Source organism: Giraffa tippelskirchi, chromosome 9, assembly GCF_054371585.1.
Source record: "Giraffa tippelskirchi isolate mGirTip1 chromosome 9, T2T-mGirTip1v1.2.pri, whole genome shotgun sequence".
Taxonomy (NCBI): domain Eukaryota; kingdom Metazoa; phylum Chordata; class Mammalia; order Artiodactyla; family Giraffidae; genus Giraffa; species Giraffa tippelskirchi.
This window is the reverse complement of record NC_137283.1, coordinates 151,322,162-151,340,388: the sequence shown is the minus strand read 5'-3', so window position 1 is coordinate 151,340,388 and position 18,227 is coordinate 151,322,162. Positions and strand designations below refer to the sequence as shown.

General features: G+C 42.9%; 1 protein-coding gene, 1 long non-coding RNA gene and 1 other non-coding gene across 34 annotated transcripts in view; 2 read left to right on the top strand and 1 right to left on the bottom strand.

Annotated features, from left to right (window-relative positions):
• Positions 1 to 18,227, bottom strand: part of MTHFD1L (methylenetetrahydrofolate dehydrogenase (NADP+ dependent) 1 like) — a 253,716-nt gene that overhangs the window by 74,148 nt on the left and 161,341 nt on the right. For 31 of the 32 annotated variants that reach the window (XR_014065472.1, XR_014065473.1, XR_014065482.1 and 28 more), the window contains one exon: positions 2,543 to 2,663. The exons of the other annotated variant lie outside the window; for it this stretch is intronic. Coding sequence is in view for 16 of the 31 variants with exons in the window: in XM_081530228.1 (XP_081386354.1) it covers positions 2,574 to 2,663 (90 nt within the window). In the remaining 15 variants the exon portion in view is untranslated. The remainder of the gene's footprint in view (positions 1 to 2,542; positions 2,664 to 18,227) is intronic. 32 annotated transcript variants of the gene reach the window in all.
• Positions 3,168 to 9,786, top strand: LOC145521563 (uncharacterized). The gene is made up of 2 exons (XR_014065495.1): positions 3,168 to 3,515; positions 5,629 to 9,786. It is a non-coding gene; the product is annotated as an uncharacterized LOC145521563 (long non-coding RNA).
• On the top strand, positions 3,410 to 3,482 carry TRNAG-GCC (transfer RNA glycine (anticodon GCC)). The gene has a single exon. It is a non-coding gene; the product is annotated as a tRNA-Gly (tRNA).

The window sequence follows — 18,227 nt, the reverse complement described above, 5'->3', positions numbered from 1 at the left end:
CTGAGAGTGGAAAGGCAATATGATTCCTCTGCCGTCTGGTGAATCAGGGTCATCCCTCGGCTATCGCCCTCAGTGACCACAGGAACGATCTACCTTTTTGGGACAACACCTGCCTGCAAGGGGTGCCTACCACAATGCCTGGCCCATTGGAGGGAATCCCCACTGGCCAGTGTCCTGACCCTGAAACTCTGCTCAGTCCTTACTTAAAGTCCAGAGGGACACTTGTCAAGGGAACAAGGACATCAGGGTTTAGGTGTAGGTACGGGTGAAGCTGAGCATGTGCTGTCTGGCATTACCTGAATCTTAACTGCAATAACTAAGGAATAATTAGGTTTACATGATCCATTTGGCGAGCAAATGAAATGGACCAAGAGACTGGAAAAGAACTGTCCCAGAGAGAGAAAAGAATCGCACATTCCTGTTCTGGAGAAAAACAATTAAGTGGCAGAAATGCAGTATGATGGGTTGACATGACAAGAGAGATTAGTCTGGACAGGGTCAATGCAAAGTTTAAGAGGAATGATACTGTGATTTCCCCAAGGCCTGGCTGGGAAACCCCAGACCTTCATACACATACACACACACTGTCGTATCAAAAGACGAAAATAACTCTGTTCTCAAAGCTCAAGTTTATGGGCTTCTCTGTTAAATTAGCCTCCCTTAGTTCATTTTCTGCAGTTTTCTTCATCAGCAATGACAAGGATATGAAGTGTGGTTGTGGTTAAAACTAAATACAGCTCTCACTCCTCAGCAAAAAACACACATGGACAACCCCGAACACCACACACACAACCCAAATCCCACACTTCGTATTGTCTTTTACCTTGCTCATCATAGCCCGAGTCTTCAGTGTAACAGTAACGGAGACTTAGCAAAAAACAAAAACAAACAAATTCCCCGTGTTGACTACAGACAGTGAAAGAAAGGGGCTTCTCACGTGGCTCAGTGGAAAAGAATCTGCCTGCCAAGCAGGAGACACAGGTTCAATCCCTGGGTTAGGAAGATCCCCTGGTGAAGGGAATGGCTACCCACTCCTGTATTCTTGCCTGGAGAGTCCCATGGACAGAGGAGCCTGGCGGGTGACAGTCTATGGGATCTCAAAACAGTCGGACACGACTAAGAGACTACACAACAAACACAACAACAGGTGAAACAAACAAAAGTTGAGAGAGTCCTGTGTGACTGGCTTAGGGCATAACTCAGGCACAACCGGAAAGAAGGCTCTTCAGGTCAAGCAAGTTCATCTGGAAGGCCCAGAATATGCTGGCAAGAGGGAGGGGTACTGGGCTAAGGACCAGGAACTGGAGGGAGTGGGAGAAGGAATGGGGTGTTTGGGGGGAAGGAAAGCATCTTGAGAATACACTGAGGATGTGTTTGATATACGGATGGGAAAGAGCAGCTCCAGGTCTCTTAACTTCCGATGGAGAGTTCTCCAGGGAGGAGCATTAGGAGGGTGTTCTTCGTGATGGGAAGCCAGGGCAGAAGTTAGCAGGTGTGGTTGCAGGACAGGGGGGCAGATGTGAATGAGACCAAAGCCCCCCACACCTCCCCTGCTGTGTGCTGCCTAAGCCAGCTGCAAGGCAAGCCTAACCCTCGACACTGTGTGGACGCTGAGTCATCAAGGGCTCTCATTCCTGCTGCCCTGTCCTTTCCTGTGACTCACAGGACCCTTGGAGCTAGAAGATCTGTCCCATCTTTCCAGCGTTATAAGAGCCCAACCACCTGCTGTGTGACAGTGCTATGAGTTACACTGTATCCTCCAAAGGTACGTTGAAGCCCTGACCTAGTACCTACGACAGTGACTTTAACTGGAAATAGGGTCTTAGCAGATAAAATCAAGTTAAGATGAGGCCAGTAAGGTGGGTTGCCATTCAATGTGCCTGGTGTCTTTTTAGGAAGAGACAGGGAGGAGACAGAGGGATGACAAGGATGGATGGCCACCACCAGAAGCTAGGAAGAGGCCAGCTAGGAAGAGGCCAGAATCTGAATGCATGGCCTTTGGATGACACCTTGACTTTGGACTTCTTACCTCCAGAGCTGTGGGAGCATAAACATCTGTTGTTTGAGTCGCCCAGTTGTGACACTGTTATGGCAACCCCAGGAAAGGAACATACCGGGAGTCCTTGATCACATGGTTCTAACTCTGGACTAAGAGATGTGTGGTAGAAGGTGTAGAGTTGGTGGAGTTGATGACAGCAGATATTAGTTCTAATTCTAGAGAAAGAGTAATGAGTTTACAGGACTCCTTTGTTAGGTCAAGAGATGTCTTAAACAAATCTATACTCAGAGATGGCATGATCGACTTTCATTGGAATCAAATCCAGGCAAACCAAGGAGCTGCCCATCTAAAAACATATCCATACCCAGGAGTGACCCCGGTCATGACTGTAACTAGGTAGGGGTTCACAGTATCCAAGGGAGGAAATTACACATCAGACCATTTGCATAAGAAATATAAGAAATATAGAACAAAAAGATATCTGCAACTAGGGAAAAAAGAAAGCAAAGAAAGAAAGGAAAAGTAAAAAGCCCAACAGCCTACCTAAGTCAGGTCCTGTGAAATTCTTGTTCATTCAGAACAAGCCTTTAACCTGCTCCGTTTCTGTATCAAGATCTATGTCGTAGAAGCAGGGGCGCGTCGGCAGTCCTGGCATGGTGCTCATCTAGGGGAGAGGACGAGAGATGACATCATTAACCATGCTGCAGTGTGATCACTCTGGACAATGTCCATCCAACGACATAAATTAACTCTATAATTCAGTTCAGCCCCATGTAACTTTGGGTTATATATACACATATCTTTTCATATCCACTATCTGCTATTTCAGTCTTTGTTCAAGGAAATGAAATCCCCCCATGGTCCCACAAGACACCATAGCTCCCAAATAGTGACTTGTGAACCTTTTTTTCTAAGCCAAATCTTGATGCTGAAGCCCAACAAAGATGAGCCCCTCTGGTTGAAGGGGACAGTGGGTGTGGATGGGACCAATGACAGCCTCCTGACCACCCCCAAGACACATTTTGGTAAAATCGCTAACTCTTGGAGCACGGTTTGAAAACTCCTGTTCTCCAGGTAGTTGGTCTACTTTACCAGCAAGAACTGTTGTTTATTGAGAACTTACTATGTGCCAGGCATTGTACAAGCACTTTACTTTTTTCTAACTACATTTTTTTTTTTTCTTTTTGGCTGCACTTAGCTGCCCAACCAGGGAGAGAATCTGTGCCTGGTGCAGTACACGTGTGGAGTCCTAACCACTGGACCGAAGGGGAATCCCCTGTGCTTTACTTTTTTTCATCATTCCCCAAACCCTATGAAGTAGGTACTTTATAATTTTCATGTTACAAGGAACATAATGGAAGGTCAGAGGTGTGAAGTCATTTGTCCAAGGCTGCAAAGGTAATAGGGGCTTCCCTGGTAGCTCAGTTGGTAAAGAATCTGCCTGCCATGCAGGAGGCCCAGGTTCGATCCCTGGGTCAGGAAGATACCCTGGAGAAGGAAATGGCAACCCACTCCAGTATTCCTGCCTGGAAAATCCCATGGACAGAGGAGTCTGGTGGGCTAGTCCATGGGGTCGCAAGAGTCGGAAACAACTTAGCGACTAACCCACCACCACAAAGTAATAAACAGTCAAATGAGAAACTGAATTCCAAGCCTCAAATCTCAAATTACTCATTTAACCACCACCACCACCACCACCACCATATAGGCCCTTTATGTGGATAACTTAAGTTCCCCATTACCCTTAGAGGTAGGCACTAATTTTAATCTCACTTTACTGATGAAGACAGAGGATGTGTGCATGCTAAGTTGTTTCAGTCACATCTGACTCTTTGTGACCCCATGGACCATAACCTGCTAAGCTGCTGTGTCCATGGGATTCTCCAGGCAAGAATACTGGAGTGGGTTTCCATTTCCTCCTCCAGGGGATCTTCCTGATCCAGGGATCGAGCCCACGTCTCTTATGTCTCCCGCAGTGGCAGGCAGATGTTTTACCACTAGTGCCACCTGGGAAGCCTGAAGACAGGATACTTAGGCACAAAGGAGGACACATCATTGGTGGAGACAGAATTAAAACCAGGCCCCTGCTCCTCACCGCTTTGCTGCACTGTGTCCAGATCGGTTTTGCAAAGTGCACTCTTTGTCCACCTGCACCAGAGACCCTTGGTGAGCAGGGGAAGCTGCCCGGTTCCCTCTGGTGATGCTCACACACTAAACACGCGTCTAGGAGCCAGAGAGTGAGGGTCCCGGAGAGTGCTCCCTATCAACTTTAGCATTACCCACTTCTTCCCCACCTGGCCAAAAGTTCTCAACACAAAAGGAACCCAGATAAAGCCTCTGTCTCAGATCTCAGCTCTCTCACTCTTAAGGTCCTTTCTGTAGTGGCCGGATTCCCAATCCACCACCCACTCTTCCCTCCTATGATGCTGACAGACTCTTGCTACTCAAACTGGGGGGGACTGTGGGCCAGTAGCATCGCCATCACCCAGGAGCTTGTGGGAAATTCAGTCTCTCAGGGCCCACTCTCGGCCAGCTGAATCAGAACCTGCAATTTCGGCTCATCTCCGGGAGATTCGTGCGCATGTGACCATCGGAGTAGCCCTGGCTTAGGCAGTGCGGCCTAGGATGCCTCTCCCACCGTTCCCTCTAGCCCTGGGAAGGGAGTTTGAGGGAAGGGGCTGAGGAGGAGCGGTGAGGAAAGCCCTTTCAGCCTTGATAAAGTGCTGTGACTTCTTCCTGGCCTGAGCTGCAGGTCAGGGAGGAAACCTGTGCGCCTGTGGTCTCATAACCACCGGGACTGTGTGAGTCTGAATGACAGGGGTCTACACGGCCACATGTAAAACACCACGATATAGTGGCCGGCTCCTGTCCTGCTGACGGCACTACAGTATATTATGGGCTAAAGAGGCTTCTGAGGCACCACTGATAGCCTGTCTCCAGGAAAATGTGCTCTGGGTTTCAAGCAATGAACTACAAACAATTTCTGGCACACAACCTGCTTGTAGGTGGGGACTTCCCGTACTTTAAAGCTTCTGGTATCCGGATGGCTACTTATCCTCCTGAGGTTTCTGTTCCTAGCAAAGGGGTAACATTTTTCTCTGGTTACTACAGTGACTTCTCCTAGGAGAACCCAGAAAGAAACCCACGCTTAATGTTTTAGCACTGAGACATCAAACACAAAGGACGCTGGTGAGAAAGGTTCATATTTTTTTCAGTTGCCTGGGCTACAAAGTCATACCAGTTACTCTACAGCAGTTTTCCTACCTAATCACATTCAGACATGAACATTTAAAGATGCCTTTATGATCTGTGTGGGGGTATGGATTTGGAAAAAGGAATCAATGTTTTATAGTTTGGGATTGACATATACACACTGCTATATTAAAATGGATAACCAACAAGGACCTACTGTATAGCACATGGAACTCCACTCAATGTTATGTGGCAGCCTGGATGAGAGGTGAGTTTGGGGGGAAAACGGATACATATGTGGGTTTCCCAGGTGGCTCAGTGGTAAAGAATCCACTTGCCAATGCAGGAGTCATAGGAGACTCAGGTTCAATAGGAGAGCAGGTTCAATCCCTGGCTCGGGAAGATCCCTTGGAGAAAGAAACGGCAACCTACTCCAGTATTCTTGTCTGAAGAATCCCATGGACAGAAGAACCTGGTTGGCTACAGTCCATGGGGTTGCAGAGTCAGACATGACTGAGTGACTGAACACGCAACGCACACATGGGTATATGTGTATGTATGGCTGAGTCCCTTTGCTGTTCACTTGAAACTACTGGAACACTGTTACTTGGTTATACTCCAATTTTATAAAATAGAAATTTGAAAACATTAAAAAAAAGAAAAAATGAGTGATCACAGTCAGCCAGAGTGAATCTGCTCCACCTCTAATTTAATTCATTCTCTAGGTCGAAGGGATCCGGGTGAGGATCCCGATCCAGACTTGACAGCTGCTGCTTCTAAGGCTGCAACGCTATTCACTCTGGGGCAGAATTCAGTATGAGGCAGATCAGATCTAAATCCACGGGAGGTGAGAAAACCCAGGAAGAACCCCGAAGGCAGTGCATCTGGGGCCAAAGCGACAAAGGAATCTTCTATCGTGGACAACACAATTGCACTGCCTGTTTGTTCACATGCTATTTTTACAGACGTGAAAATTCAACTCTCGGCCATTCACGTTTAGCTGGTGCCAGACCAAGACTGACAAAGACAGTGTGATTTGTGTGCTTCCTGGAGCTGAACCACCGGCTGCGCTGAATCAGTGCGTGTGTCTCTAGGTCATCCTGATTCTGTCACAAAACTGGGAGCTTTTCAAAGTAGCCAAGATATTACATGCCAGGAAGTATAAAATGTCTTTTCTCTATTTTCAACTTATTTTACTCAAACGGGAGAAAAAACGAGTTCTCAGAAGACTCCCATGTTTCTTTCCAATGATGCAATAGTCACTTCCAAGAATCAAGAATCCAGTTTATTCAGGATGAACAATAGACAAGGAAGCCTTCTGAGCTTGCAGAGCCGGGGGACTCCCAGCCCTGGGGCCAAAACCACCTCCAGTCCGTATATTTTTAAAATAAAAGTCCTGCTGAGGACTTCTCTGATGGTACAGTGGCGAAGAATCTGCCTGCCAGCGCAGGGGACACGGGTTCAACCCCCGATCCGGGAAGATCCCACCTGCTGTGGAACAACGAAGCCCGTGCATTGCAACCCCTAGAGCCACTGTAATGAGAAGCCGGATCATGCAATGAAAAGTAGCCCCTGCATGCCGCAAGTAGAGAAAGCCCGTACACAGCAACCAAGACCGAGCACAGACAGAAATAATGAAAAGAAAAAAAAAGACTACTAAAAAAAAAGTCCTGCTGAGCCAAGTCTGTTACCAAAGGATTGGAGCCCTGAGACAAGAGTCAGCACAGAATGACAGGAAAGAATGTGGACAGCCCTTGGGAGTTGACCTCTGGCCCCATGCCTGGGGTCAGTGGTGATCTATGTTGACTTTATTTGTGTGCCCTCTAAGAAGGCCTCCTGCTTAAAATAACCAGGGGCCACTAAATTGTACTTACTTGTCATGCTGCATTAATGGATTCTTTTACAAAGGCTGAAAAACATGCGTTTTCGCCCTTCACGCTCCTAATTGTAGCCACAATGAATCTTCCAAATCTTTGATTTCGAGTTAAGCTTATTTGAGAGAAATGATGAGTTGTAGGAATAGCCTTTATGAATGTTCATTAAAACCAGTAAAGAGAAAATATTCACATACTTAAAACCTCTCATTCAGAAGTAAACATAGAACATTCTTAGAATGAGTAGAAAAATTACCCAAAAATCTGTTTCATAAAATGTAGAATCATATTTACCAACCACTTAGCCAAAATGTTATCATAGTTAATTTTGTTGCGTTTGTGAAATAATTTCTTTTCTGTCTTCTCCTTAAATCTACTACTTTTTTCTACTGGATAAGCCAACCCGTTTATTTTAATTCGAAAAAAGAAATAAGCATTCTAACTCACACCTATTTTGTTCCTTCAGTTCATGACCCGAAATGGAATCCCTTCTATTTCTTTCCTCCACCAAATTGATGACTGAACACACATATCATCTCATTTCAAAAATTTAAAAACAACCAAAATGACTGCAATGATTAATTACATGATGATACAATCTAAGTAAAAAGATTCTTCTTGATGAAACAATAAGTCAAAAATTTAAACTACTGAGCAAAAGTATCTTCTGAATTGTAAATACAGTGCCTGACAATATTAGGCCTGTAAAAAATATATTTTAAAACAGATGAGTAAAATGGAGGATGATTAGAGAGTTACATAACAAGCAGAAAGAAAACTTCTTGAGGACTAGGCTTTTTCTTTGCTCCACCCACCCCAATGTCTTTGGATGTAAGGGACAGAACTGTTTATATCTCATGGTCATCTGGGTAATTAGACAAGCTACTCTAAGATGATACACAAGGAAAAATAGCCAGTATAAATATTGAGTTCAAGGAAAGAAGAGAGGTATTACAAGTCATGGTAATGAAGAGGAATTCCACCTGCTTGACTTGGTGGCGATGGATGCTCTGGGATTTCTTTCTGGGTTTTTTAACAACCTCCTGTACAGCCCGTGACTGCCAGGGATGTTCTGGGTGCGTGGCACATGTCTTTCCAGAGCGCATTTACCTCTCTTGGTGGCCAGTGAATGCCTGTTCCTATGCAAAAGGACAGTGAGGCTTCATTCAACCCACAGTCCTTTGCTGATCACTCCCCCTGGGGACACCAAGGTGACCAGGACCTGGTCTCTGCTTCCAGAGGAAGAGACCATTAAAAGTGGATCATTTGGGTCAAGTAACTTTCTATTTCTTGGTAAAAAAACCAAAAAACTTTTCATTCTTTGCTTTTTATATAAAAAGAATGAACATAATAGATTCTTAATGTCTGACTTTCAAAGATAGCAGTCAAGTTCAATGGCTGTAAAGATGACTATTGTGCTCAGGTATTGGGCCAGTATTACAGAGCTTGGATGATTCCAACTCAGATGATTTCAATGGCCTTGAATAAAAGACTGAGCAAGCACAGTTATTTCTCTCTTCTTTTGTAAAGGAAACTATAATTCTTAGGGGGAAGAAGCCTGTTCCAAACTAACTTTTTCCATTAGTTTAAAAAACCTTACTTTCAGCAAAATACTTTCAAAAAGAAAGTACTTTCAATCAAGAAGTAAAAAATAATAAAAGTAAAAAGCCAAGTCTTGCTCCCCTAATACTGCTTCCCTGAGGTGACCCATGTAAACAATTTCTTGTGCAAACTCCCAGGTCATTTTCTATTCTTATATAAGCCATGTGATTATGTTGCATGTATGTATATAGTTAAAAACAGAACTTGGATAATTCTACATGTACAATTCTGAAATTTGATTCTCAGGAAGATGAAAACTTAGAAGAGGTAACTAGGGTAATTTCTAAACAAAGGAATGTAGCTGGAGAGAGGAGACTCAAGGAGAGTGGTTGCCAGCACATTCTACATTTGACCCTTGAATCATATGGGCGTTAGAGGCACTGATGTCCTGCAAGGTTGAAAATCCACAGATCATTTGTAGTTGGCCCTCTGTATCCACAGTTCCTCCCTATCCTCAGATTCAACCAATGCAGATCTTGGATTGTGTAGTACTGTCATATTTAACTGAAAAAAAGAATCTGTGTAGAAGTGGATCCGCCCTGTTCAACCCCTGTTGTTCAAAGATCAACTGCATAATGTAAAGTCAATGGGCCCTGCCTTTTGGAAAATGAGGGATTAGGGAGAGTGCTTTAGAAGAAAAGGAAAATAAATATGAAGCAGAAGGGTCTGACGGACCGAACGTCAACAAAGGAAATGAAGAAATTGGGCAGCTTTCATGCATAAGCTAGAGAACTCAAATACTACATCTTTTTAAGTTCCAAGACCACTCTGCACTTGAGATGCCTCCCCCCACTGTCCCCACACACATACACTAAAGAATTTATTTTCCTTTTTTTTCATTTTGATTTCAAGGATGGAACTCTTAATCAGTTTTCAACTGTGGTTGCCAGGAAAGCTCCATTCTGGCTTGCTCAGTAAGACACTGTCCTTCCTGTCCCCGTGCCTGGAAGACCAGAGGTGGCACAATGCAGCCTGTAGGCTTCTCTCTATTGTCCTCTGGGTGGTGGCTTTATCCCCAGGCTTCCAGCTGTGCATGGGCAGCTCTGGGCCACACAGCCGTACTGTGTGACACCCAGGGCAAGAAAGAATGTCATCTTCACGGACTGGCTCTTTATATGCTAATTATACGTTTCTCATGTAAGAAAAAAGGGTTCATTAGATTTCCTCCTAATTTTTCTGGCTCTATAAGCAATTTTAAAATAGGCCCCTTTCTGTCAATCCTACTAATGACAATTAACTCTGGCACTACACCCATTAACCAAGACCTAAGTGAGAAGACTCTGAACAGTACCTTGGACTGCAAGGAGATCAAACCAGTCCATCCTAAAGGAAACCAACCCTGAATATTCATTGGAAGGACTGTTGCTGAAGCTGAATCTCCAATACTTTGGCCCCTGATGCAAAGAGCCGACTCATTGGAAAAGACCCTGGTGCTGGGAAAGAATGAAGGCAAAAGAAGAGGGTGGCCGAGGATGAGATGGTCAGATAGCATCACCAACTCAATGGGCACGAACTTGAGCAAGCTCTGGGAGAGAGCTGAGGACAGAGGAGCCTGGCGGGCTACAGTCCGTGGGGTCACAAAGAGTCGGACATGACTCAGTTGACTACACAACAACAAGAAACTATCAAGCAAACAAGGGCCGTTGACTGATAACAAATATTAAGGGAAATATTTAGAAGTGTGATGAAAAACTAAAATCAGTTATGATTTTAAAATGAATTCAGTCTTCAGGAGAATAAAAAGAGGATTCCTCTCTCTGTGCAAACCAAAGATGATGATGTGAACAGCAGCAGCACGAATTCAATTCTTCCCACACTGCTCCTCTCTGCTTGAAATTTTGCAGTATATTCATTCACCAGCCCTCGGATGGGCAGGTGGCAGGCCAGGAGAACCTCCGCCAGCTTTGGCAAAATGAATCAATTTAATAACATTTCATTGTTTGGAAACTCACTCTTAAGTAATCAAATTCTGGTTTCTGAGAACCTCAGCTTCTGAAAACGAACTGAGCTGTTCTGGACATCTATTTTATCCCAAGGTCCTACTGGCAATTAAATCATTATTCTGTAACTCTTGTAAGAAGGGAGAAGATATAGAAGAAGGAAAGAGAAGGAGGGGGAAGGCGTAGGGGATCACGAAACCTGCCTTTACTTAGCTGAGCTGGTCTTTTCTTCAAGGAGCTTGGTATCGAAGACATAGCTGCCCATGTAATTCCCCTTTTCTTTTCAACTCCCTTCCCCTTGACCCTGGCAAAGCTCCTCCCCAGAGATAATAAGCTGCCGCAGCAGGAGAACATAGTAAGATGGGGGCAAACTGTATCTATTATTTTAAAGTCCCCTTTACAGCTGGCTTGGGACAAGCAAAGGAGTTGTCTTATCTACTGTTTACCAACTGGACATTTGGCTGGCTGAGGCTTGACCAGGAAACTGAGTTAGGAAACAATTCATGACTACCCCACCATCTAATTTTGTTTCTGTTGCTGTTCAGTCACTAAGTCGTGTCTGACCTCATGGACTGCAGCATGCCAGCCTTCCCTGTCCTTCATCATCTCCTGGAGTTTGCTCAAACTCATGTCCATTGAGTTGGTAGTGCCATTCAACCATCTCATCCTCTGCTGCCCTCTTCTCCTTTTGCCTTCAATCTTTCCCAGCATCAAGGTTTTTTCTAATGAATCGTCTTTTCGAATCAGGCGGCCAAAGGATTCAGCTTCAGCAACAGTCCTTCCAATGAATATTCAGGGTTGATTTCCTTTAGGATTGACTGGTTTGAGCTCCTTGCTGTCCAAGGGACTACCTGATTTAACCATTTTAAATTCTAGAGGCCTACATTGTTCTGCTACCTTTTTTTTTTCTTCCTTTTGGTGGTTCAGACCAGATACCAGTTGAATGCTCTTTTATATCCTGCTACCTGTTCTCTCCCCACCTCCACTTTCCATCTCTCAAATATAGAGCTACTGTTACTATCAGTCAGATCAGGATTTATGAGGACAATGTAAATATTACTCATAGGAGGGCCATCATACATATTCGGATTACATTCTCATTCTTGTACAACCCCTGTTTCTCCTAGAGTTAATCACTGTCTTGTATCTTTATTAGGTTAGCTTTCTATAGACCTATCATTAATGCACTAACACACTCTGACAGCCCTGGTCATCTCGTCACGTTGCCGATGCATGAGGTTAGTTTTCCTTACAGCCATCCTGCTGGAGCCCTTCGTCCTGTAGACCTACTAAACAGCTGATGGTGGGATCTCCCTTTGCCATGATCCTGGGGACTCCTTTCTATTGCCTCCATCTCCATTTGCTATGCCATATTGTGGATATGGGTTTCCCAGGTGGCATTAGTGGTAAAGAACCCGCCTGTCAATGCAGGAGATGTGAGATGTGGGTTCAATCCCTGGGTTGGGAAGATTCCCCTGGAGAAGGAAATGGCAACCCACTCCAGTATTCTTGCCTGGAGAATCCCATGGACAGAGGAGTCTGGCGGGCTACAGTCCGTGGGGTCGCAAAGAGTCAGACATGACTTAGCAACTAAACAATAACTGTGGATATACACTACTCACAACACTGGGTGACTCCCAGTAGCTACCTCTCCCTGAGGGCAGGTGAGACTTGTAACTTACTTCTAACCAGGGGCACATGGGAAAGGTGATAGGGTTCCTCTATATTAGACTCAACTATCCCCTATGCTGGCTTTTGATAAACTATCATGTTGTTATTTAGTTGGTAAGTTATGTCCAAGTGAGACCCCATGGACTGTAGCCCGTCAGGCTCCTGTGTCCACGGGATTCTCTCTGCAAGAATATTGGAGTGGGTTGCCATTTCCTTCTCCAGGGGATCTTCCCGATCCAGGGATTGAACCCGGGTCTCTTGCATTGTAGGCTGATTCTTTATTACTGAGTCGCTAGGGAAGCCCATGGTATGAGGGGGCATAAAAAGCCAGATGGTAAAAACCACAGGTAGCCACTGAGACTGAAGTGTTGCCTCCAAGTGACAGCCAGCAAAAGGCTGAGCCCTCAGTCCTATAATTGCAAGGAACTGAAATCTGCCAACCACCCTGCAAGCTTGGAAGAGAATCTCTAACCTCACACAAGACCACAGCCCTTACTCTAGCCTCAAGCAGGCAACTTAGCTAAGCTAGGTTTGGACTCATGGCTAGTTGTGAGATAACAAACATCTGTTGTTTTAAAAGGGCTAAATTTGTGGTAAGTTGTTATGTAGCATAGAAAATTAAAATTAATGCATTTATCTTTCTGTTTTAAAATTTTTTCCTCATGTTTTTGTAGTTTAAGCAACTTTATTTTAAAAAACAGATTGCATTATTTAGCAGTGTGGTACACAACAAACTGCACATGTTAAAGTGTAAAATTCACTATAAGAGTACACAAAACAAGGACTTTCCAGGTGGTGCTAGTGGTAAAGAATTTGCCTGCCATAGCAGGAGACTTAAAGAGACCTGGGTTCAATCCCTGAGTCAGGAAGATCCCCTGGAGGAGGGGATGGCAACCCATTCCAGTATTCTTGCCTGCAGAATCCCATGGACAGAGGAGTCTGGTAGGCTACGGTTTATGAAGTTTCAAAGAGTCAGACATGACTGAAGCGACAGTATGTACACAAACTGCTGTGAACATTCATGTACAGGTCTTTATATGGATATATATTTCATTTCTCTTGAGTAAGGAATGGAATAACTTGATCATATAGTTGGTGGATATTTAGCCTTTAAAGACAGGACCAAATTGTTTTATAAAGGTGTTGGACTATTATACATTTCTACCAGCTCTGTATGAGAGTTCCAATTGTTTTCACAGCCTAACTAACACTTGGCATGGTCAGTCTTTTTAATTTCAGGTATTCTAAGAGCTATGTAATTGTATCCCATTATGGTCTTAATCTGCATTTCCCTAATGACTAATAAGAGTGATGGGACCAGATGCCATGATCTTAGTTTTCTGAACATTGAGCTTTAAGCCAACTTTTTCACTCTCCTCCTTCACCTTCATCAAGAGGCTCTTTAGTTCTTCTTCACTCTCTGCCATAAGGGTGGTGTCATCCGCATATCTGAGGTTATTGATATTTCTCCCGGCAATCTTGACTCCAGCTTGTGTTTCTTCCAGCCCAGTGTTTCTCATGATGTACTCTGCATATAAGTTAAATAAGCAGGGTGACAATATACAGCCTTGACATACTCCTTTTCCTATTTGGAACCAGTCTGTTGTTCCATGTCCAGTTCTAACTGTTGCTTCCTGACCTGCATACAGGTTTCTCAAGGGACAGGTCAGATGGTCTGGTATTCCGATCTCTTTCAGAATTTTCCACAGTTTATTGTGATCCATACAGTCAAAGGATTTGGCATAGTCAATAAAGCAGAAATAGATGTTTTTCTGGAACTCTCTTGCTTTTTCGATGATCCAGCGGATATTGGCAATTTGATCTCTGGTTCCTCTGCCTTTTCTAAAACCAGCTTGAACATCTGGAAGTTCACGGTGCACGTATTGCTGAAGCCTGGCTTGGAGAATTTTGAGCATTACTTTACTAGCATGTGAGATGAGTGCAATTGTGCGGTAGTTTGAGCATTCTTTGGCATTGCCTTTCTTTGGGATTGGAACGAAAACTGACCTTTTCCAGTCCTGTGGCCACTGCTGAGTTTTCCAAATTTGCTGGCATATTGAGTGCAGCACTTTCACAGCATCAGCTTTGAGGATTTGAAATAGCTCCACTGGAATTCCATCACCTTCACTAGCTTTGTTTGTAGTGATGCTTTCTAAGGCCCACTTGACTTCACATTCCAGGATGTCTGGCTCTAGGTGAGTGATCACACCATTGTGATTATCTGGGTCGTGAAGATCTTTTTTGTACAGTTCTTCTGTGTATTCTTGCCACCTCTTCTTAATATCTTCTGCCTCTGTTAGGTCCATACCATTTCTGTCCTTTATCGAGCCTATCTTTGCATGAACTGTTCCTTTGGTATCTCTAATTTTCTTGAAGAGATCTCTAGTCTTTCCCAATCTGTTGTTTTCCTCTACTTCTTTGCACTGATTGCTGAGGAAGGCTTTCTTATCTCTCCTTGCTATTCTTTGGAACTCTGCATTGAGATGGGAATATCTTTCCTTTTCTCCTTTGCTTTTCGCTTCTCTTCTCTTCCCAGCTATCTGTAAGGCCTCCTCAGACAGCCATTTTGCTTTTTTGCATTTCTTTTCCATGGGGATTTTCTTGATCCCTGTCTCCTGTACAATGTCACGAACCCCTGTCCATAGTTCATCAGGCACTCTGTCTATCAGGTCTAGTCCCTTAAATCTATTTGTCATTTCCACTGTATACTCATACGGGATTTGATCTAGGTCATACCTGAATGGTCTAGTGATTTTCCCTACTTTCTTCAATTTAAGTCTGAATTTGGCAATAAGCAGTTCATGATCTGAGCCACAGTCTGCTCCCGGTCTTGTTTTTGCTGACTGTATAGAGCTTCTCCATCTTTGGCTGCAAAGAATATAATCAATCTGATTTCGGTGTTGACCATCTGGTGATGTCAACGTTCGGAAAACTAAGATCAACGTTCAGAAAACTAAGATCATGGCATCTGGTCCCATCACTCCAAGCTCAACGTTCAGAAAACTAAGATCACGGCATCTTGTCCCATCACTCCATGGGAAATAGATGGGGAAACAGTGGAAACAGTGTCAGACGTTATTTTTTGGGGCTCCAAAATCACTGCTGATGGTGATTGCAGCCATGAAATTAAAAGACGCTTACTCCTTGGAAGGAAGGTTATGGCCAACCTAGATAGCATATTTAAAAGCAGAGACATTACTTTGCCAACAAAAGTCCGTCTAGTCAAGGCTATGGTTTTTCCAGTGGTCATGTATGGATGTGAGAGTTGGACGGTGAAGAAAGCTGAGCGCCGCAGAATTGATGCTTTTGAACTGTGGTGTTGGAGAAGACTCTTGAGAGTCCCTTGGACTGCAAGGAGATCCGATCAATCCATCCTAAAAGAGATCAATCCTGGGTGTTCATTGGAAGGTCTGATGTTGAAGCTGAAACTCCAATACTTTGGCCACCTCATGCGAAGGGTTGAGTCCTTGGAAAAGACCCTAATGCTGGGTAGGATTGGGGGCGGGAGGAGAAGGGGACGACAGAGGATGAGATGGTTGGATGGCATCACTGACTCGATGAACATGGGTTTGCGTGGACTCCGGGAGTTGGTGATGGACAGAGAGGCCTGGCGTGCTGCAATTCATGGGGTCGCAGAGAGTCGGACACGACTGAGCGACTGAACTGAATGACTAATGATGATAAGCATATTTTCATGTATTTATTACCCATATACAGGTCCTCATGAGATAGATGACCTGCAAAGGTTTTTCTCCTCCTTTGTGGCTTATTTAATTTCCAAATATTTGGGGTTTTTCCCTATGTCTTTCATTGCTGATCTCTAATTTAATTCCACTGTGGTTAAGGAAGATATTTTTGTATGATCTGTATCTTTTAAGATTTACTGAGAATTAATTTGTGGCCCAGGATATGGTCTATTTGGCAAATATTCTGTTTGCATTTGAAATGGATATGTATTTTAATGTTGTTAAGTAGTGTGTTTAATCCAGTTAGGTAGGTCAAGTTGGATTAAAGTGCTGTTCAAGTCCTCCGTTATCCTTATTACATTTCTATTTGTTCTGAGAGGTGTTTTAAAATCCCTCACTAGATTTGTGGCTTTGTCTATTTTTCCTTGTAGTTTTCCTTCATCTACATTGAAGGTTATTAGATGTATAAACATGTAGGATTGTTATCTCTTGTTGATGAAATTGTCCCTTTACAAATATGAAATAACCCTCTTTATCTCTGTATTATTTGCTCTAGCTCTGTTTGGACACCAATCCAGCTTTCTTTTGATTGGTATTAGCATTTTCCCAGTCTGTTTCCATTAACCTACTAATGTCTTTAAAGTGGATTTCTTGATGGCAGCAAATAGCTGGATCTTGAATTTTTAGCCAATCTGACAGTTTCTGTCTTTCAATTTGGATATTTAGACCATTTACATTTAATGTGATTACTGATATGGCTGGGTTAAAATCTACTATCTTTTGCTATTGCTGTTCTTTTCCTCTCTGTCCTATCTATTCTTTGTTCTTTTTCTTCTCTTTTTCATCTTTCTTTGGATAGAGTATTTTTAATGATTTAATTGTTGCTTTATTAACTATAAGTCCTGGTGTTATTTTAGTGGTTTCCACAGTTTTTATGATACACATTTAACTTTTTAGTCTGCCTTCAAGTGATGTTATACTCCTTCACATAAAGTGTAAGAATCTAAAAAAAAAAAAAAAGTATAAGGCCATTTCTTTCCTTTTGAACTTTGAGCTGTTGCTGTAATATATTTTGTTTCCATGTATGGTATAAACCTGTCACTGCATTTCTATTATTTTTGCTCCATAGTCATTTATCTTTCAAAGAGTCTTCAAAAGTTTACCTCTGTAGGTACTATTCCATGGTGCTCTTCATTCCTTTGAGTAGATCCAGGTTTCTGTCTGGTATAATTTTCATTCTGCAGAAGGATTTCTTTTATAATTTCTTATACTTCAGGTTGGCTAAGATAAATTCTTTCAGCTTTTAATTGTGTAAAAAATTCTTTATTCCATCTTAGCTTTTGAAACATTTTTAAATTGGTAGAGAACTCTAAGTTTAAAATTCTCTTTCAGTAAAGATGTTGCCTCACTGTCTTCCAGTTTGCATTGTTTCTGATAAGGAATCAGCTGTCAATTTATCTTTGTTCCTCTGTATACAATATCTTTTATCCTTTAAGATTTTCTCTTTATCATTGGTTTTAAGCAATTTGATTAAGATGTGCCTTGCCGTAACTTTATTTACATTTCTTGTACCTGGGATCTCCTGAAGTTTCATGAATCTGTGGGCTTACAGTTTCTATAAAATTAGAAAAAGATATGCCCATTATGTCTTAAAATACTTGCAATCCTCTCCTCTGTCTCCTATGGATTCTAGCTCAATGACTGTTCTTTTCATTCGTTTTTTTTTTCCAGCCATTTCCTGGTTCATTTTAGATAGTTTCTATTGTTATGACTTCAAGTTAACTCATCTTTTTTTCTTCATTTTCTTCCCTCTAGTTTCTTAAACATTAAGAAAAAAACTGTCATAACTGTTTTAATGTCCCTGTCTCCTAATTCTATCATCTATGTCATTTATGTGTTAATTGTGGTTGATTTGTTTCACGATAGGTTGTATTTTCCCACTTGTTTATATGCCTGCTAATTTTGAATTGGATGTCAGACATCTTTCTGTGTACTATTTTTTTTTGTATTTATAAATATTTTTATACTTTGTCCTGGGATATAGTTTAGTTACTTGGAAACAACTTGATTTTGGAGCTTTTTTTTTTTCTTTTAAAAACTTTGTTGGGTGGGACCAGAACTCTGTTTAGTCTAGGATTAATTTTTCCCTTACTACTGAAGGAAGACCTTCTGGCCCTGTGTGACAGCTATGCACTGTTCCCTACAGGGATCCCTCTCCATACGTGGCAGTCTAGAGACTTTCCCTAGGCCGTATGGTCGAGCA